Source organism: Oncorhynchus keta, chromosome 25 (assembly GCF_023373465.1).
Source record: "Oncorhynchus keta strain PuntledgeMale-10-30-2019 chromosome 25, Oket_V2, whole genome shotgun sequence".
Taxonomy (NCBI): Eukaryota; Metazoa; Chordata; class Actinopteri; order Salmoniformes; family Salmonidae; genus Oncorhynchus; species Oncorhynchus keta.
In genome coordinates, this window is record NC_068445.1 from 38,429,375 (window position 1) to 38,451,523 (window position 22,149).

Sequence of the window (22,149 nt, forward strand, 5' to 3'; positions counted from 1 at the left end):
AGTTGGGAAGGTTAGGGAGGGAGGGAGGGAGGGTTAGGGAGGGTTAGGGAGGTGAGGAAGGGAGGGATAGTTAGGGAAGTTGGGAAGGTTAGGGAGGGAGGGAGGGGGAGGGTTAGGGAGGGTTAGGGAGGTGAGGAAGGGAGGGATAGGGAGGGAGGGAGGGAAGGTTATGGAGGGAGGGAGGGATAGGGAGGGAGTGAGGGAAGGTTATGGAGGGAGGGAGGGATAGGGAGGGAGGGAGGGAGGGTTATGGAGGGAGGGAGGGTTAGTGAGGGAGGGAGGGAAGGTTATGGAGGGAGGGAGGGTTAGGGAGGGAGGGTTAGGGAGGTTTAGGGAGGGTGGGAAGGTAAGGGAGGGAGGGAGGGAGGGACGGTTATGGAGGGAGGGAGGGATAGGGAGGGAGGGAGGGAAGGTTATGGAGGGAGGGAGGGTTAGGGAGGGAGGGTTAGGGAGGTTTAGGGAGGGTGGGAAGGTAAGGGAGGGAGGGAGGGTTAGGGAGGGAGGTTAGGGAGGGTTAGGGAGGGTGGGAAGGTAAGGGAGGGAGGGAGGGTTAGGGAGGGAGGGTTAGGGAGGTTGGGAAGTTTAAAATGACCTAGCCTAACTATTACCCAACTACTACCTAACTATTACCTAAACCAACTATTACCTAACCCAACTATTACCTAACCCAACTATTAACTATCCCAACTATTACCTAACCCAACTATTACCTAACCCAACTATTACCTAACCCAACCATTACCTATCCCAACTATTACCTATCCCAACTATTACCTAAATATTACCTAACCCAACTATTACCTAATCCAACTATTACCTATCCCAACTATTACCTATCCAAACTATTACCTAACCCAACTATTACCTAACCCAACTATTACCTAACCCAACTATTACCTAACCCAACCATTACCTATCCCAACTATTACCTATCCCAACTATTACCTAAATATTACCTAACCCAACTATTACCTAATCCAACTATTACCTATCCCAACTATTACCCATCCCAACTATTACCTAACCCAACTATTACCTAACCCAACTATTACCTAACCCAACTATTACCTAAATATTACCTAACCCAACTATTACCTATCCCAACTATTACCTAAATATGACCTAACCCAACTATTACCTATCCCAACTATTACCTATCCCAACTATTACCTAAATATTACCTAACCCAACTATTACCTAACCCAACTATTACCTATCCCAACTATTACCTATCCCAACTATTACCTAACCCAACTATTACCTATCCCAACTATTACCTAACCCAACTATTACCTAAATATTACCTAACCCAACTATTACCTAAATATTACCTAACCCAACTATTACCTATCCCAACTATTACCTAACCCAACTATTACCTATCCCAACTATTACCTAACCCAACTATTACCTAAATATTACCTAACCCAACTATTACCTAAATATTACCTAACCCAAGTATTACCTAACCCAACTATTACCTATCCCAACTATTACCTAACCCAACTATTACCTATCCCAACTATTACCTAACCCAACTATTACCTATCCCAACTATTACCTAACCCAACTATTACCTAACCCAACTATTACCTATCCCAACTATTACCTAACCCAACTATTACCTAAATATTACCTAACCCAACTATTACCTAAATATTACCTAACCCAACTATTACCTAACCCAACTATTACCTATCCCAACTATTACCTAAATATTACCTAACCCAACTATTACCTAAATATTACCTAACCCAACTATTACCTATCCCAACTATTACCTAACCCAACTATTACCTAAATATTACCTAACCCAACTATTACCTAAATATTACCTATCCCAACTATTACCTAACCCAACTATTACCTAACCCAACTATTACCTATCCCAACTATTACCTATCCCAACTATTACCTAACCCAACTATTACCTAACCCAACTATTACCTATCCCAACTATTACCTAACCCAACTATTACCTAAATATTACCTAACCCAACTATTACCTAAATATTACCTAACCCAACTATTACCTAACCCAACTATTACCTATCCCAACTATTACCTAAATATTACCTATCCCAACTATTACCTAAATATTACCTAACCCAACTATTACCTAACCCAACTATTACCTAACCCAACTATTACCTAAATATTACCTATCCCAACTATTACCTAAATATTACCTAACCCAACTATTACCTAACCCAACTATTACCTAACCCAACTATTACCTAAATATTACCTATCCCAACTATTACCTAAATATTACCTATCCCAACTATTACCTATCCCAACTATTACCTAAATATTACCTATCCCAACTATTACCTAAATATTACCTAACCCAACTATTACCTAAATATTACCTAACCCAACTATTACCTAAATATTACCTAACCCAACTATTACCTAAATATTACCTAACCCAACTATTACCTATCCCAACTATTACCTAACCCAACTATTACCTAACCCAACTATTACCTAACCCAACTATTACCTAACCCAACTATTACCTATCCCAACTATTACCTAACCCAACTATTACCTAACCCAACTATTACCTAACCCAACTATTACCTATCCCAACTATCCCAACTATTAGATCCTGCATTGTTCACTGGGACCCGATGTACCCCTAATCACAGGAGAGAGGCCGTTGTAGAGTAATATGGACATTTATCAGACACTTTAATTTTTATCTTAAGTGATTTAAAAGTGAATATATTCAGTTTATGTGGTAAACCAACCCACATAAAGGAGTAGGCCTACCATCCTTCAACTAGTCTAAAACCATCTAGCACTTTTAATGGCTTAATTACCTCCCGTTGATTTGTTGTGACCAGATATAGTCATTTAACTTACTTATCCTCCCTAAATAATCATTCATCATTATATATATATATTATATATATATCTGTCAACTGTCTTCCTGTTTTGACAGATATTTAATCCCCCCCCCTCCCACCCCTTCAAGTTGCCTGACATAGCTTCTCTACTAACCAATCACACACCAGGATGGCAGATCAGACCTCCGCCAGCCAGCCAGCCAGCCAGCCAGCCAGCCAGACAGACAGACAGACAGACAGACAGACAGACAGACAGACAGACAGACAGACAGACAGACAGACAGACAGACAGACAGACAGACAGACAGAGACAGCTACCTACAGACTCTGATATCTGCTTCTGTCCTGTCGTCTCTGGATGAGAAATACCAATAATAAAAGACACCGCAACAAAGTTGAAGGAAACAGTGACACACGGTGACAGTCGATGACAGTGAAGCGCTCTTTGACAGATTTAACGCATCTGACACGTGTCAGAGACAGCACAGAGCTACACGTGTCAGACACAGCACAGAGCTACACGTGTCAGACACAGCACAGAGCCACACGTGTCAGAGACAGCACAGAGCCACACGTGTCAGAGACAGAACACAGAGCCACACGTGTCAGAGACAGCACAGAGCTACACGTGTCAGACACAGCACAGAGCCACACGTGTCAGAGACAGAACACAGAGCCACACGTGTCAGAGACAGCACAGAGCTACACGTGTCAGACACAGCACAGAGCCACACGTGTCAGAGACAGAACACAGAGCTACACGTGTCAGAGACAGAACACAGAGCCACACGTGTCAGAGACAGAACACAGAGCTACACGTGTCAGAGACAGAACACAGAGCCACACGTGTCAGAGACAGAACACAGAGCCACACGTGTCAGAGACAGAACACAGAGCTACACGTGTCAGAGACAGAACACAGAGCTACACGTGTCAGAGACAGAACACAGAGCCACACGTGTCAGAGACAGAACACAGAGCACACGTGTCAGAGACAGAACACAGAGCTACACGTGTCAGAGACAGAACACAGAGCCACACGTGTCAGAGACAGAACACAGAGCCACACGTGTCAGAGACAGAACACAGAGCTACACGTGTCAGAGACAGAACACAGAGCCACACGTGTCAGAGACAGCACATAGAGCCACACGTGTCAGAGACAGAACACAGAGCTACACGTGTCAGAGACAGAACACAGAGCTACACGTGTCAGAGACAGAACACAGAGCCACACGTGTCAGAGACAGAACACAGAGCCACACGTGTCAGAGACAGAACACAGAGCCACACGTGTCAGAGACAGAACACAGAGCCACACGTGTCAGAGACAGAACACAGAGCTACACGTGTCAGAGACAGAACACAGAGCCACACGTGTCAGAGACAGAACACAGAGCTACACGTGTCAGAGACAGAACACAGAGCCACACGTGTCAGAGACAGAACACAGAGCTACACGTGTCAGAGACAGAACACAGAGCTACACGTGTCAGAGACAGAACACAGAGCCACACGTGTCAGAGACAGAACACAGAGCCACACGTGTCAGAGACAGAACACAGAGCTACACGTGTCAGAGACAGCACATAGAGCCACACGTGTCAGAGACAGAACACAGAGCCACACGTGTCAGAGACAGAACACAGAGCCACACGTGTCAGAGACAGAACACAGAGCTACACGTGTCAGAGACAGCACAGAGCTACACGTGTCAGACACAGCACAGAGCCACACGTGTCAGAGACAGAACACAGAGCTACACGTGTCAGAGACAGAACACAGAGCCACACGTGTCAGAGACAGAACACAGAGCCACACGTGTCAGAGACAGAACACAGAGCTACACGTGTCAGAGACAGAACACAGAGCCACACGTGTCAGAGACAGAACACAGAGCCACACGTGTCAGAGACAGAACACAGAGCCACACGTGTCAGAGACAGAACACAGAGCTACACGTGTCAGAGACAGAACACAGAGCTACACGTGTCAGAGACAGAACACAGAGCCACACGTGTCAGAGACAGAACACAGAGCTACACGTGTCAGAGACAGAACACAGAGCTACACGTGTCAGAGACAGAACACAGAGCCACACGTGTCAGAGACAGAACACAGAGCCACACGTGTCAGAGACAGAACACAGAGCTACACGTGTCAGAGACAGAACACAGAGCCACACGTGTCAGAGACAGCACATAGAGCCACACGTGTCAGAGACAGAACACAGAGCTACACGTGTCAGAGACAGAACACAGAGCTACACGTGTCAGAGACAGAACACAGAGCCACACGTGTCAGAGACAGAACACAGAGCTACACGTGTCAGAGACAGAACACAGAGCCACACGTGTCAGAGACAGAACACAGAGCTACACGTGTCAGAGACAGAACACAGAGCCACACGTGTCAGAGACAGAACACAGAGCTACACGTGTCAGAGACAGAACACAGAGCTACACGTGTCAGAGACAGAACACAGAGCCACACGTGTCAGAGACAGAACACAGAGCCACACGTGTCAGAGACAGAACACAGAGCTACACGTGTCAGAGACAGCACATAGAGCCACACGTGTCAGAGACAGAACACAGAGCTACACGTGTCAGAGACAGAACACAGAGCTACACGTGTCAGAGACAGAACACAGAGCCACACGTGTCAGAGACAGAACACAGAGCCACACGTGTCAGAGACAGAACACAGAGCCACACGTGTCAGAGACAGAACACAGAGCTAAACGACAGACAGACAGACAGACAGACAGACAGACAGACAGACAGACAGACAGACAGACAGACAGACAGACAGACAGAGGGATCAAAGGTAAATACCAGAACAGGAGTAGGGACGTTTCCTTTGGGGCTGGTGACTATGCTGTTTTTGGTGCTGTTTGTCTGTGGTGTCTGGGGCTGTGCAGGGAGAGGGGAGACAACACAGGGTTAAGAACAGTGGATTCTCTAGATGAAGGATGGGCCTTGGTGGTGAAAGGGTTAACACAAATAGACCTGGGTTCAAATAGTATTCTAAAACGTTCATTGAGCACTTGCACTACCTTGATAAGTGATGGTTTTAGCTGCATGGAGGGAGTGGTGGGTTAATACACAGTATCACAGTGGTTCAAAGGAAACAGCAGCAGTGAGGGTCAAGCAGTGTGTTACTGTAGCAGTGTGTTAGTGTAGCAGTGTGTTACTGTAGCAGTGTATAACTGTAGCAGTGTGTTACTGTAGCAGTGTGTTACTGTAGCAGTGTGTTACTGTAGCAGTGTGTTACTGTAGCAGTGTGTTACTGTAGCAGTGTGTTACTGTAGCAGTGTGTTACTGTAGCAGTGTGTTACTGTAGCAGTGTGTTACTGTAGCAGTGTGTTAGTGTAGCAGTGTGTTACTGTAGCAGTGTGTTACTGTAGCAGTGTGTTACTGTAGCAGTGTGTTACTGTAGCAGTGTGTTACTGTAGCAGTGTATTACTGTAGCAGTGTGTTACTGTAGCAGTGTATTACTGTAGCAGTGTGTTACTGTAGCAGTGTGTTAGTGTAGCAGTGTATTACTGTAGCAGTGTGTTACTGCAGCAGTGTGTTACTGTAGCAGTGTGTTAGTGTAGCAGTGTATTACTGTAGTAGTGTATTACTGTAGCAGTGTGTTACTGTAGCAGTGTATTACTGTAGCAGTGTATTACTGTAGCAGTGTGTTAGTGTAGCAGTGTGTTAGTGTAGCAGTGTGTTAGTGTAGCAGTGTATTACTGTAGCAGTGTGTTACTGTAGCAGTGTGTTACTGCAGCAGTCAGTGTGTTACTGTAGCAGTGTGTTACTGTAGCAGTGTGTTAGTGTATTACTGTAGCAGTGTGTTACTGCAGCAGTGTGTTACTGTAGCAGTGCGTTAGTGTAGCAGTGTATTACTGTAGCAGTGTATTACTGTAGCAGTGTGTTACTGCAGCAGTCAGTGTGTTACTGTAGCAGTGTGTTACTGTAGCAGTGTGTTAGTGTAGCAGTGTATTACTGTAGCAGTGTGTTACTGCAGCAGTGTGTTACTGTAGCAGTGCGTTAGTGTAGCAGTGTATTACTGTAGCAGTGTATTACTGCAGCAGTCAGTGTGTTAGTGTAGCAGTGTGTTACTGTAGCAGTGTGTTACTGTAGCAGTGTATTACTGCAGCAGTCAGTGTGTTACTGCAGCAGTGTGTTACTGCAGCAGTGTGTTACTGTAGCAGTGTATTACTGTAGCAGTGTGTTACTGTAGCAGTGTGTTACTGCAGCAGTGTGTTACTGTAGCAGTGTGTTACTGTAGCAGTGTGTTACTGCAGCAGTGTGTTACTGTAGCAGTGTATTACTGTAGCAGTGTGTTACTGCAGCAGTGTGTTACTGTAGCAGTGTGTTACTGTAGCAGTGTGTTACTGTAGAAGTGTGTTACTGTAGCAGTGTATTACTGTAGCAGTGTATTACTGTAGCAGTGTGTTACTGTAGTAGTGTGTTAGTGTAGCAGTGTATTACTGTAGTAGTGTATTACTGTAGCAGTCAGTGTGTTAGTGTAGCAGTGTGTTACTGCAGCAGTGTGTTACTCTAGCAGTGTATTACTGTAGCAGTGTGTTACTGTAGCAGTGTATTACTGCAGCAGTCAGTGTGTTAGTGTAGCAGTGTGTTACTGCAGCAGTGTGTTACTGTAGCAGTGTATTACTGTAGCAGTGTGTCCCTGCAGCAGTGTGTTACTGTAGCAGTGTATTACTGCAGCAGTCAGTGTGTTAGTGTAGCAGTGTGTTACTGCAGCAGTGTGTTACTGTAGCAGTGTGTTACTGTAGCAGTGTGTCCCTGCAGCAGTGTGTTACTGTAGCAGTGTATTACTGTAGTAGTGTGTTACTGTAGTAGTCTATTACTGTAGCAGTGTGTTACTGTAGCAGTGTGTTACTGTAGCAGTGTATTACTGTAGCAGTGTGTTACTGTAGCAGTATATTACTGTAGCAGTGTTTTACTGTAGCAGTGTGTTACTGTAGCAGTGTGCTACTGTAGCAGTGTGTTACTGCAGCAGTGTGTTACTGTAGCAGTGTATTACTGTAGCAGTGTGTTACTGCAGCAGTGTGTTACTGTAGCAGTGTATTACTGTAGTAGTGTGTTACTGTAGTAGTGTATTACTGTAGGAGTGTGTTACTGTAGCAGTGTGTTACTGTAGCAGTGTGTTACTGTAGCAGTGTATTACTGTAGCAGTGTGTTACTGTAGCAGTATATTACTGTAACGGTGTGTTACTGTAGCAGTGTGTTACTGCAGCAGTGTGTTACTGTAGCAGTGTGTTACTGTAGCAGTGTGTTACTGTAGCAGTGTATTACTGTAGCAGTGTATTACTGTAGTAGTGTATTACTGTAGTAGTGTGTTACTGTAGCAGTGTGTTACTGTAGCAGTGTATTACTGTAGGAGTGTATTACTGTAGCAGTGTATTACTGCAGCAGTGTGTTACTGTAGCAGTGTATTACTGTAGCAGTGTGTTACTGCAGCAGTGTGTTACTGTAGCAGTGTGTTACTGTAGCAGTGTGTTACTGTAGAAGTGTGTTACTGTAGCAGTGTATTACTGTAGCAGTGTATTACTGTAGCAGTGTGTTACTGTAGTAGTGTGTTAGTGTAGCAGTGTATTACTGTAGTAGTGTATTACTGTAGCAGTCAGTGTGTTAGTGTAGCAGTGTGTTACTGCAGCAGTGTGTTACTCTAGCAGTGTATTACTGTAGCAGTGTGTTACTGTAGCAGTGTATTACTGCAGCAGTCAGTGTGTTAGTGTAGCAGTGTGTTACTGCAGCAGTGTGTTACTGTAGCAGTGTATTACTGTAGCAGTGTGTCCCTGCAGCAGTGTGTTACTGTAGCAGTGTATTACTGTAGTAGTGTGTTACTGTAGTAGTCTATTACTGTAGCAGTGTGTTACTGTAGCAGTGTGTTACTGTAGCAGTGTATTACTGTAGCAGTGTGTTACTGTAGCAGTATATTACTGTAGCAGTGTTTTACTGTAGCAGTGTGTTACTGTAGCAGTGTGCTACTGTAGCAGTGTGTTACTGCAGCAGTGTGTTACTGTAGCAGTGTATTACTGTAGCAGTGTGTTACTGCAGCAGTGTGTTACTGTAGCAGTGTATTACTGTAGTAGTGTGTTACTGTAGTAGTGTATTACTGTAGGAGTGTGTTACTGTAGCAGTGTGTTACTGTAGCAGTGTGTTACTGTAGCAGTGTATTACTGTAGCAGTGTGTTACTGTAGCAGTATATTACTGTAACGGTGTGTTACTGTAGCAGTGTGTTACTGCAGCAGTGTGTTACTGTAGCAGTGTGTTACTGTAGCAGTGTGTTACTGTAGCAGTGTATTACTGTAGCAGTGTATTACTGTAGTAGTGTATTACTGTAGTAGTGTGTTACTGTAGCAGTGTGTTACTGTAGCAGTGTATTACTGTAGGAGTGTATTACTGTAGCAGTGTATTACTGTAGCAGTGTGTTACTGTAGCAGTGTATTACTGTAGCAGTGTATTACTGTAGCAGTGTTAACCATGGAGAATAGGCCTTGAGACAGAGAGAGAGAGAGAGAGAGAGAGAGAGAGAGAGAGAGAGAGAGAGAGAGAGAGAGAGAGAGAGAGAGAGAGAGGGACACAGACAGACAGACAGACAGACAGACAGACAGACAGACAGACAGACAGACAGACAGACAGACAGACAGACAGACAGACAGACAGACAGACAGACAGACAGACAGACAGACAGACAGACAGACAGTACTGCTAGATGAGCATGTCAAATAAAACAGGGGACTTGATTGGTGAGCATCACTTCTGGTTGATCAATGGGCTTCAAATCACCAGAAAGAACTTCATCAGTCAGGAAGAAAGAGCAGGAAGAGAGGAGGACCATTTATGTGGCTTCTTAAGAGGGAAGGAAGACAGAGGAGAACGCACAAGTGGAGGACAGGAACAGAGGATGGCATCATCAGGAGAAGTGAAAGGTAAATAAGAGGGCGAGCGGTTAGGAAGGCGCACTGACTGAGTGTGAAGGGATCACTCATACTTTTATGGTGATGGAGTCTGTGGAGGAAACACCTACAGAGAAAAACACACAACGATGGTCACATGCACGGGACAGGTGTAGGGACAGGTGTAGTGACAGGTGTTGGGACAGGTGTAGTGACAGGTGTAGTGACAGGTGTAGTGACAGGTGTAGGGACAGATGTAGTGACAGGTGTAGGGACAGGTGTAGTGACAGGTGTAGGGACAGGTGTAGGGACAGGTGTAAGGGACAGGTGTAGTGACAGGTGTAGTGACAGGGGTGAGGACAGGTGTAGGGACAGGTGTCGGGACAGGTTTAGGCACAGGTGTAGTGACAGGTGTAGTTAAATCAATAAGGTAGCAAACAGAGCTGTGCAACTTTTCTGTTAATGGACATGGACAAACTGGCATCCATTGTGATTAAAATGCAGAACAATTAACTCAAACTGCTAGGTTCTCGGTATTCTAAAGGACCTTGCAGATGAAGATATTAACTTTTTGTCTACTGATCAAATGCTAGAGTAGCCTGTGGCTTTATACTGTACATAGACAAAACTTTATACAAAGGGCTGTTATACTGTACTGAACACAACACTGTAGTGTCTGGCTGTTATACTGTACTCAACACAACACTGTAGTGTCTGGCTGTTATACTGTACTCAACACAACACTGTAGTGTCTGGCTGTTATACTGTACTCAACACAACACTGTAGTGTCTGGCTGTTATACTGTACTCAACACAAGAATGGAGTGTCTGGCTGTTATACTGTACTCAACACAACACTGTAGTGTCTGGCTGTTATACTGTACTCAACACAAGAATGGAGTGTCTGGCTGTTATACTGTACTCAACACAACACTGTAGTGTCTGGCTGTTATACTGTACTGAACACAACACTGTAGTGTCTGGCTGTTATACTGTACTCAACACAACACTGTAGTGTCTGGCTGTTATACTGTCCTCAACACAAGAATGGAGTGTCTGGCTGTTATACTGTACTCAACACAACACTGTAGTGTCTGGCTGTTATACTGTACTCAACACAACACTGTAGTGTCTGGCTGTTATACTGTACTCAACACAACACTGTAGTGTCTGGCTGTTATACTGTACTCAACACAAGAATGGAGTGTCTGGCTGTTATACTGTACTCAACACAACACTGTAGTGTCTGGCTGTTATACTGTACTCAACACAAGAATGGAGTGTCTGGCTGTTATACTGTACTCAACACAACACTGTAGTGTCTGGCTGTTATACTGTACTGAACACAACACTGTAGTGTCTGGCTGTTATACTGTACTCAACACAACACTGTAGTGTCTGGCTGTTATACTGTCCTCAACACAAGAATGGAGTGTCTGGCTGTTATACTGTACTCAACACAACACTGGAGTGTCTGGCTGTTATACTGTACTCAACACAAGAATGGAGTGTCTGGCTGTTATACTGTACTGAACACAACACTGTAGTGTCTGGCTGTTATACTGTACTCAACACAAGACTGGAGGGTCTGGCTGTTATACTGTACTCAACACAAGACTGGGGTGTCTGGCTGTTATACTGTACTCAACACAAGACTGGGGTGTCTGGCTGTTATACTGTACTCAACACAAGACAGAAGTGTCTGGCTGTTATACTGTACTCAACACAAGGCTTTTGGGACGGCAGGTTAGAGCGCTGGGCCAGTAACCGAAAGGTTGCTGGATCAAATCCCTGAGCTGACAAGGTAAAAATCTGTCGTTATGCCCCTGAAAAAGGCAGCTAACCCACTGTTCCTTGGCTGTCAATGTAAAAATAATTTGTTCTGAACTGACTTGCCAAGTTAAATAAAGGTTAACAAAAATCAACAAACAAATATTAATCTGAGGAGACAAGGAGGAGACAGAGGGGTCAGAGGAGACAAGGAGAGGAGTAAGAGGGGTCAGAGGAGACAAGGAGAGGAGTAAGAGGGGTCAGAGGGGTCAGAGGAGACAAGGAGAGGAGTAAGAGGGGTCAGAGGAGACAAAGTGAGTAGTAGGAGGGGTCAGAGGAGACAAGGAGAGGGGTCAGAGTGGTCAGAGGAGACAAGGAGAGGGGTCAGAGTGGTCAGAGGAGACAAGGAGGAGACAGAGGGGTCAGATGAGACAAGGAGAGTAGTAAGAGGGGTCAGAGTGGTTAGAGGAGACAAGGAGAGGAGTAAGAGGGGTCAGAAGAGACAATGAGAGGAGTAAGAGGGGTCAGAGGAGACAAGGAGAGGGGTCAGAGTGGTCAGAGGAGACAAGGAGAGGAGTACACGGGGTCAGAGTGGTCAGAGGAGACAAGGAGAGGAGTATGAGGGGTCAAAGGAGACAAGGAGAGGAGTAAGAGGGGTCAGAGTGGTCAGAGGAGACAAGGAGAGGAGTAAGAGGGGTCAGAGTGGTCAGAGGAGACAAGGAGAGGAGTAAGAGGGGTCAGAGTGGTCAGAGGAGACAAGGAGAGGAGTAAGAGGGGTCAGAGGGGTCAGAGGAGACAAGGAGAGGATTAAGAGGGGTCAGAGGAGACAAGGAGAGGGGTCAGAGTGGTCAGAGGAGGCATGGAGAGGAGTACGAGGGGTCAGATTGGTCAGAGTAGACAAAGAGAGGACTAAGAGGGGTTAGAGGAGACAAGGAGAGAGGTCAGAGTGATCAGAGGAGACAAGGAGAGGAGTATGAGGGGTCAGAGGAGACAAGGAGAGGAGTACGAGGGGTCAGAGGAGACAAGGAGAGGAGTATGAGGGGTCAGAGGAGACAAGGAGAGGGGTCAGAGGGATCAGAGGAGACAAGGAGAGGAGTAAGAGGGGTTAGAGTGGTCAGAGGAGACAAGGAGGAGTACAAGGGGTCAGAGGGGACAAGGAGAGGAGTATGAGGGGTCAGAGGAGACAAGGAGAGGGGTCAGATGAGACAAAGAGAGGAGTAAAAGGGGTCAGAGGAGACAAGGAGAGGAGTACGAGGGGTCAAAGGAGACAAGGAGAGGAGTAAGAGGGGTCAGAGTGGTCAGAGGAGACAAGGAGAGGAGTAAGAGGGGTCAGAGTGGTCAGAAGAGACAAGGAGAGGAGGAAGAGGGGTCAGAGTGGAACAAGGAGAGGAGTATGAGGGGTCAGAGTAGACAAGGAGAGGAGTAAGAGGGGTCAGAGGAGACAAGGAGAGGGGTCAGAGTGGTCAGAGGAGACATGGAGAGGAGTACGAGGGGTCAGAGGAGACAAGGAGAGGTGTACAAGGGTTTAGAGTGGTCAGAGGAGACAAGGAGGAGTATGAGGGGTCAGAGGGGACAAGGAGAGGAGTATGAGGGGTCAGAGGAGACAAGGAGAGGAGTAAGAGGGGTCAGAGTGGAACAAGGAGAGGAGTATGAGGGGTCAGAGGAGACAAGGAGAGGGGTCAGAGTGGTCAGAGGAGACAAAGAGAGGAGTAAGAGGGGTCAGAGGAGACAAGGAGAGGAGTAAGAGGGGTCAGAGTGGAACAAGGAGAGGAGTATGAGGGGTCAGAGGAGACAAGGAGAGGGGTCAGAGTGGTCAGAGGAGACATGGAGAGGAGTACGAGGGGTCAGAGTGGTCAGAGGAGACAAAGAGAGGACTAAGAGGGGTTAGAGGAGACAAGGAGAGAGGTCAGAGTGATCAGAGGAGACAAGGAGAGGAGTACGAGGGGTCAGAGGAGACAAGGAGAGGTGTACAAGGGTTTAGAGTGGTCAGAGGAGACAAGGAGGAGTACGAGGTGTACAAGGGGTCAGAGGGGACAAGGAGAGGAGTATGAGGGGTCAGAGGAGACAAGGAGAGGTGTACAAGGGGTCAGAGTGGTCAGAGGAGACAAAGAGAGGAGTACGAGGGGTCAGAGGAGACAAGGAGATGGGTCAGAGAGGAGATACAACCAGTGAAATAATAACGAGAGAGTGAGAAAGACGGAGGAGGATTGTGTCAGGGGCCTGTTGCTAGGCGATTATGAGTGTGGCGTGGAGAGGAGCAGGGGGACGTGTGTGTGTGTGTGTGTGTGTGTGTGTGTGTGTGTGTGTGTGTGTGTGTGTGTGTGTGTGTGTGTGTGTGTGTGTGTGACTGAGAGTCTATTGTGTGTCTGGTGTGTTTCCAGGGTTCAGACTCATGTCTATTCCTGAACTGTAGTCACAATTCCTGTCTGAATAAACAGACCAGGCAGTTCAGACAAAGTCTATTCCTGGAACTGTAGTCACACACACCTACTGAATAAACAGACCACACACACACACACACACACACACACACACACACACACACACACACACACACACACACACACACACACACACACACACACACACACACACACACACACACACACACGCAGAGAGAGAGGGAGGGGGGGAGAGAGGAGAGAGAGAGAGGGAGCAGAGAGAAAGGGGGAGAGGAGAGAGAAAGAGAGGAGATGGAGAGCAGAGAGAGCGAGAGCGAGAGCGAGAGGGGGGCAGAGAGACTGAGAAAGATCAGTACTGCATATCGACATAATGACATTTGAAATGTCTCTTTTCCTCTGAAAGTCTTGTGAGTGTAATGTTTACTGTTAATTTTGTTTATTGTTTATTTCACTTCTGTTGATTATCTATTTCACTTTGGCAATGTTAACATATGTTTACCATGGTAATAAATGTCTTTGAAATTGTATTGAATTGAGAGACGGAGAAGAAAAAAAGAGAGGGGGGGGTCTTACCTTGACATCTGCCTTCTTGTTGAGCAAACTCTTGGCTGCTGCAATAGGAAACAACAGCAGAGACACACAGGTCAGAGATTCTGGTAGAACAGGAGATCAGAGAGATCACAAAGGTGTATCAGTATCAACCTGTAGTCCCGTAGGATTCCTAGTTGAAGATGGGTAACCCAAATTCAACCACAGGTAGAAAAAGAATCCAACAGGGTAGGGGACCAGACAGTGGTAACAAGAGGTAGTTAACGCTGACATCTTTAGACAGGTTATCAACGACTGGTCCAGCAGACCCTGATAATCACAACACTCCTCTGAGATCTTCTGGAGACTTAGAGAGGAGAGGAGGTTTGTTCATACTAAAGACAGTGGTCTGTTTAGCATAATACCCACAATCCTCAGCAAGAGGGGAAATATTCAAACAGACAACAGTCCGTATCCATTGTGTCACAGGGAACACAGAACTGGTCCTGGGTTAAAACTATCCCATTCGACGTGGCACAGGAGGCCCAGCAAGAGTTGATGTGGGTTGCCGCGAGCAACAGAACCTCATTAAGAGGAACTGGTTAATCAGTTAACGAGGCAGAGACAGAAAACGAATTTGGGGCTTAATACTGGAGCCTGTCCCCTCGGTCCCCTTCAGGGCTCGAGCCTGAAATGGTGCTCCTACCAAGACACACACACCGTCCCAATCTCTCTCCTCTATAGCACCGTCCCAGTCTCTCTCCTCTATAGCACTGTCCCAGTCTCTCTCCTCTATAGCACCGTCCCAGTCTCTCTCCTCTATAGCACCGTCCCAGTCTCTCTCCTCTATAACACCGTCCCAGTCTCTCTCCTCTATAACACCGTCCCAGTCTCTCTCCTCTATAGCACCGTCCCAGTCTCTCTCCTCTATAGCACCGTCCCAGTCTCTCTCCTCTATAACACCGTCCCAGTCTCTCTCCTCTATAGCACCGTCCCAGTCTCTCTCCTCTATAGCACCGTCCCAGTCTCTCTCCTCTATAGCACCGTCCCAGTCTCTCTCCTCTATAGCACCGTCCCAGTCTCTCTCCTCTATAGCACCGTCCCAGTCTCTCTCCTCTATAGCACCGTCCCAATCTCTCTCCTCTATAGCACCGTCCCAGTCTCTCTCCTCTATAGCACCGTCCCAGTCTCTCTCCTCTATAGCACCGTCCCAGTCTCTCTCCTCTATAGCATTGTCCCAGTCTCTCTCCTCTGTATCTGTCAGTTCAACACTGTCCCAATCTCTATCCTCTATAGCGCTGTCCCAGTCTCTCTCCTCTGTAACACCGTCCCAGTCTCTCTCCTCTATAGCACCGTCCCAGTCTCTCTCCTCTATAGCACCGTCCCAGTCTCTCTCCTCTGTAACACCGTCCCAGTCTCTCTCCTCTATAGCACCGTCCCAGTCTCTCTCCTCTGTATCTGTCAGTTTAACACTGTCCCAGTCTCTATCTCCTAGCTCCACTGCTGAGTTCCATAGTACTTTTTTTTGTAGCTCTCTCTAAATCTCTCTTGTTCACTATGTAGCTCTCTCTCTAGCTCTCTCTCTTCTGAACTCTCTAGTTCTCTTACTGTAGCTTTCTCTCTCTCTCTCTCTGTAGCTCTCTCTCTCTCTGTAGATCTCTTTCTCTGTAGCTCTCTCTCTGTAGCTCTCCCTCTGTAGCTCTCTCTCTCTCGCTGTAGGGCTCGCTCTATGTAGCTCTCTCTCTCTCTGTAGCTATCTCTCTGTAGCTCTCTCTGTAGCTCTCTCTCTCTAGGTAGCTCTCTCTGTAGTGCTCTCTCTCTCTGTAGCTCTCTCTGTGACGCTCTTTCTCTCTTTCTGTGTATCTCTCTCTCTGTAGCTCTCTCTATCTGCACCTCTCTCTCTCTCTGTAGCTCTCTCTCTCTGTAGCGCTCTCTCTCTGTGTGTATCTCTCACTCTCTCTCTCTCTCTCTGTAGCTCTCTCTCTCTATGTAGCTTACTCTCTCTGTAGCTCTGTCTGTCTCTGCAGCTCTCTCTCGCTGTAGCTCTCTCTCTTTGTAGCTCTATCTCTCTCTGTAGCTCTGTCTCTCTCTGTAGCTCTCTCTCCCTCTATCTGTACCTGTCTTTGCAGCTCTCTCTGTAGCTCTCTCTCTCTCTGTAGCTCTCTCTCTGTGTAGCTCTCTCTCTGTGTAGCTGTCTCTCACTGTAGCTCTCTCTCTCTATCTATATAGCTCTCGTTCTGTATAGCTCTCTCTCGCTAACTCTCCAGTTCGCTCTGTAGCTCTCTCTCTGTGGCTCCCTCTCTGTAGCTCTCTCTCTCTCTCTTTAGTTCTCTCTCTGTAGCTCTTTACGTCTCTGTAGCTCTCTCTCTCTCTCTGTAGCTCTGTCGCTCTCTCTCTGTAGCTCTCTCTCGCTCTCTCTGTGTAGCTCTGTCTCTCTCTGTGGCTCTCTGTGGCTCTCTCTCTGTAGCTCTCTATCTATATAGCTCTCTGTCTGTAAAGCTCTCTCTTTAACTTTCTAGTTCACTCTGTAGCTCTCTCTCGCTCTCTCTGTGTAGCTCTGTCTCTCTCTGTGGCTCTCTGTGGCTCTCTCTCTGTAGCTCTCTATGTAGCTCTCTATCTATATAGCTCTCTGTCTGTAAAGCTCTCTCTTTAACTTTCTAGTTCACTCTGTAGCTCTCTCTCTCTCTCTGTGTAGCTCTCTCTCTCTCTGTGTGTAGCTCTCTCTCTCTCTCTGTAGCTCTTTATCTCTGTAGCTCTCTCTCTCTCTGTAGCTCTCTCTCTCTGTAGATCTGTCTCTCTCTCTATCTATATAGCTCTGTCTGTATAGCTCTCTCTCAACTCTCTAGTTCGCTTTGTAGCTCTCTCTCTATATAGCTCTCTCTCTCTCTGTAGCTCTCTCTCTGTAGCTCTGTCTCTCTCTGTAGCTCTCTCTTTCTCTTTCTATCTATATAGCTCTCTGTCTGTATAGCTCTCTCTAACTTTCTAGTTCACTCTGTAGCTCTCTCTCTGTAGCTCTCTCTCTGTAGCTCTCTCTGTGTGTAGCTCACTCTCTCTTTCTCTCTCTCTCTGTAGCCCTCTCTCCCTCTGTAGCTCTCTCTCTCTGTAGCTCTCACTCTCTCTCTGTAGCCCTCTCTCCCTCTGTAGCTCTCTCTCTCTCTCTGTAGCCCTCTCTCTCTCTCTGTAGCCCTCTCTCCCTCTGTAGCTCTCTCTCTCTCTGTAGCTCTCTCTCTCTCTCTCTCTCTCTCTCTCTCTGTAGCCCTCTCTCTCTCTGTAGCCCTCTCTCTCCCTCTGTAGCTCTCTCTCCTCTATGTATCTCACTCTCTTGCACACAAAGTCTGCAGTGTTTTTAAAGGATTGACATTAGAAACTCATTTCTGGAGGAACCCCTCTCCCACAGGGGAGGCCTGTTCAAAGTGTGTTTGAAGGAGAGAGAGGAGATGATACAGAAGAGCCCTCACTTTAGAAGTCAAAACATTGCAGTGTGTGTGGAGAGAGAGAGAGAGCGAGAGAGAGCGAGAGAGCGAGAGAGCGAGAGAGCGAGAGAGAGAGAGAGAGAGAGAGAGAGAGAGTGGGAGGGGGATAATGCAACACTCACAGTTTTCCCTTCCTCTGCTTTTCCCTCTCCTTCCTATACAGCATTCCATTCCTCCTCTACGTCTGCCTCAATTGATATAGAGTCTAATTTCTACAAGGCTAACTACATGTGCAAATTCAGCAGTTTGCTAGGTATGCCTGGCAGCACGATAAAGACCAGTTCTGTGAGGGTTTGTGTGGAGTTTTCCTGCGCTGCCTCCACCTGCTGTGTTTACACTAGGGGGTGAATTGGGTCATTAACTGTGTCAAGTGCATTCTCACATCTTGTTTGAAGTCTCCGATAAAACGTGTATTGTTTTTCAGAGCCTTCTATCTGAATAAATAGAAGCTTCTAGAACACTCAGATAGACTCCAGAACGGTCTGTGGTCTGAGCTGAAGTGTTTTCATACATCACTCGTTGCAGTTACATTCACTCTCAGGTAGATGATCTCAGGATGACAAAAACATGCCAGAACACCTGAGTCGAGTTTCATTGTGGCGCATAGTCCACGACCCCAACCTGTAAACCCAAAGGTCAAATATTATGTTGTTTATTTAACCCTGTAGAGGAAGCAAGCAGGCTCCTTACCTTGACACACATAACAGTAAGCAAGACGGAAGGAAGGAAGGAGAAGAGGAAGAGATTAAAATAAAGAGAAAGAGAATGAGTCAAACTGGTAAAAACTTCTTAAGGCTAGGGGGAGGTATTTTCACGTCCGGATGAAAAGTATTCCCAAAGTAAACTGCCTGCTACTCAGGCCTAGAAGCTAGGATATGCATATTATAAGTAGATTTGGATAGAAAACACGCTGAAGTTTCTGAAACTGTTTGAAGGATGTCTGTGAGTATAACAGAACTTATTTTGCAGGTGAAACCCCGAGGACAAACCATCCAGGGGGAGGTCACTCTCTTTTCAATGGGTTTTCAATGGGAATCTTGCAGTTGTTTGCAGTTCCTATCGCTTCCACTAGATGTCAACAGTCTTTAGAAATTGTTTGATGTTTTTCCTTTGAGAAATGAAGAAGTAGCGCTATTCAGAACGAGGGTCGAGTGAAGTGTACCGTTTGATAGAAGTGCGTGACCCGAACACGCTCCACTTTGTTTTCCTCCGCTATTGAACACAGTTTATCCCGTCTTAAATTTTATCAATTATTCACGTTAAAAAATATTTCAAGTTGTATTAGGAAAGTTGTTTGAAATGTTTGGACAAAGATTACAGGTAACTTATGAGATATTTTGTAGTCATGTTGCGTAAGTTGGAAGCGGTGGTTTTCTGAATCAAACGCTCCAAATAAATAGACATTTTGGATATATATCGACGGAATTAATCAAACAAAAGGACCATTTGTGATGTTTATGGGACATATAGGAGTGTCAACAAAAGAAGCTCGTCAAAGGTGAGGCATGAATTATATCTTTACTTCTGAGTTTCGTGTCGCGCCTGGCGTCGTTGAATTATGATTGTCTGTCTTTGTTTGATGGGGTGCTGTCCTCATAATAGCATGGTTTGCTTTTGTCATAAAGCCTTTTTGAAAACTCACACGTTGGCTGGATTAACAACAAGTGTAGCTTTAATTTGGTGTATTGCATGTGTGATTTCATGAAAGTACAATATTTATAGTACTTTAATTTGAATTCTGCCATTTCACTGGATGTTGTCAAATCGATCCCGCTAACGGGATTTGATCCCTAAGAAGTTCTAATAGCCATTACGAGTCACTCACTAATATCCCTGTAAATAACAACCTTACAGGAGGACAAGGAAAGGATGGAGGCTTCACATGAAGACAGCTAGAGGATGGAGACTTCACATGAAGACAGCTGGAGGATGGAGACTTCACATGAAGACAGCTGGAGGATGGAGGCTTCACATGAAGACAGCTGGAGGATGGAGACTTCACATGAAGACAGCTGGAGGATGGAGACTTCACATGAAGACAGCTGGAGGATGGAGACTTCACATGAAGACAGCTGGAGGATGGAGGCTTCACATGAAGACAGCTGGAGGATGGAGACTTCACATGAAGACAGCTGGAGGATGGAGACTTCACATGAAGACAGCTGGAGGATGGAGACTTCACATGAAGACAGCTGGAGGATGGAAGAACTGGAGGATCACATGAAGACAGCTGGAGGATGGAGACTTCACATGAAGACAGCTGGAGGATGGAGACTTCACATGAAGACAGCTGGAGGATGGAGAGGATGGAGACTTCACATGAAGACAGCTGGAGGATGGAGACTTCACATGAAGACAGCTGGAGGATGGAGACTTCACATGAAGACAGCTGGAGGATGGAGGCTTCACATGAAGACAGCTGGAGGATGGAGACTTCACATGAAGACAGCTGGAGGATGGAGGCTTCACATGAAGACAGCTGGAGGATGGAGACTTCACATGAAGACAGCTGGAGGATGGAGACTTCACATGAAGACAGCTGGAGGATGGAGACTTCACATGAAGACAGCTGGAGGATGGAGACTTCACATGAAGACAGCTGGAGGATGGAGACTTCACATGAAGACAGCTGGAGGATGGAGACTTCACATGAAGACAGCTGGAGGATGGAGACTTCACATGAAGACAGCTGGAGGATGGAGGCTTCACATGAAGACAGCTGGAGGATGGAGACTTCACATGAAGACAGCTGGAGGATGGAGACTTCACATGAAGACAGCTGGAGGATGTACTCTGAGGAAGGTTTTAGGCCAAGTACCCAAACAAGTTTGTTTTTCATAATAAGAAGAAACATTTCAGTGAACTTCCCTCCAAAGAGGCTGAATGAATTGTGGATTCTGTGTCTAGTCTAGGATAGTAGATCTAATCTAGAGAGGCAGGCAGGCCCGTATGAATTATCAATATTTGATCAGAGTCTTAAGAGGGGAAGAGAAGACAACTGGAGTCCCACAGCACCGCTACAAACCAACCCACGCCTGACGGTACCAGCTCTATCCTTACACTAGACTTCTATGCCATTCTTATGAATTGTGGTGGACTCAAAGACAACTATATAAGCAAACTATTGTCCATCTCTTTTTATACCAATCTAAGCATGACATCTAAAATGTCATTACAGGTAGTTGATTGGAGTTCCCAATCATTTCACTTTTACAGTTGAAGCCCCAACCTAGCATCTTCTACAGTGTTAACCATGCATCATACCCCCCCTGTTAGAGCGCATGCACCAGTCCAGTGCGCCATGCAGCATTCACCGACACCCAGTGGGCCGTTCCATCCTTGGAATGACAGGGAGAACTTTTCCCGTGTCATTCTGCAACAGAGAAAATAGAGAAAAGAGGAGATGAGGGGAACAAGGGAGGAAACTAGAGCTGTTAGAAAAGAGGGAGATGAGGGTGGAATTGAAGAGGTGTGGAATGGTGGGCTAATAGAGTTACAGGAGGTCATAAAGAGAAAGAGACCAGAGAGAACAGAGAGACCAGAGACCAGAGACACCCGAGAGAACAGAGAACCAGAGACACCAGAGAGAACAGAGAGAAGAGAGAACGGAGAGACCAGAGAGAAGAGAGAACCGAGAGAAGAGAGACCAGAGAGACCAGAGAGAAGAGAGACCAGAGAGAAGACAGACCAGAGAGACCAGAGAGAAGAGAGACCAGAGAGACCAGAGAGAACAGAGACCAGAGACAAGAGAGACCAGAGAGAAGAGAGAACGGAGGGAAGAGAGAACAGAGGGAAGAGAGAACAGACAGAATAGAAAGAAGAGAGACCAGAGAGAAGAGAGACCAGAGAGAAAGAGAACAGAGAGAACAGAGAGAAGAGAGACCAGAGAGACCAGAGAGACCAGAGAACAGAGAGAACAGAGAGAACAGAGACCAGAGAGAACAGAGACCAGAGAGAACAGAGACCAGAGAGAACAGAGAGAAAGCGACCAGAGAGAAGAGAGACCAGAGAGAACAGAGAGAAAAGAGAACAGAGCGAAAGAGAACAGAGAGAAGAGAGACCAGAGAGAACAGAGAGAAAGAGAACAGAGAGAAAGAGAACAGAGAGAAAGAGACCAGAGATAACAGAGAGAAGAGAGACTAGAGAGAACAGAGAGAGGAGTGACCAGAGATAACAGAGAGAAGAGAGACTAGAGAGAACA

The 22,149-nt window shown here is 46.2% G+C and overlaps 1 protein-coding gene and 1 long non-coding RNA gene across 26 annotated transcripts in view; both read right to left on the bottom strand.

Annotated features, from left to right (window-relative positions):
- LOC118380890 (calcium/calmodulin-dependent protein kinase type II subunit beta-like) overlaps positions 1 to 22,149 on the bottom strand; it is a 181,478-nt gene that overhangs the window by 49,070 nt on the left and 110,259 nt on the right. For 15 of the 25 annotated variants that reach the window (XM_052479248.1, XM_052479245.1, XM_052479246.1 and 12 more), the window contains 2 exons: positions 14,521 to 14,558; positions 5,693 to 5,770 (listed from right to left, as the gene is read on the bottom strand). In XM_052479248.1, coding sequence (XP_052335208.1) covers positions 5,693 to 5,770; positions 14,521 to 14,558 — 116 coding nt within the window. The remainder of the gene's footprint in view (positions 1 to 5,692; positions 5,771 to 14,520; positions 14,559 to 22,149) is intronic. The other 10 variants (XM_052479249.1, XM_052479244.1, XM_052479251.1 and 7 more) reach the window with 3 other exon arrangements.
- LOC127911759 (uncharacterized) lies at positions 1,057 to 2,824 on the bottom strand. The gene is made up of 4 exons (XR_008079293.1): positions 2,507 to 2,824; positions 1,680 to 2,399; positions 1,123 to 1,497; positions 1,057 to 1,079 (listed from the first exon to the last, which is right to left on the bottom strand). It is a non-coding gene; the product is annotated as an uncharacterized LOC127911759 (long non-coding RNA).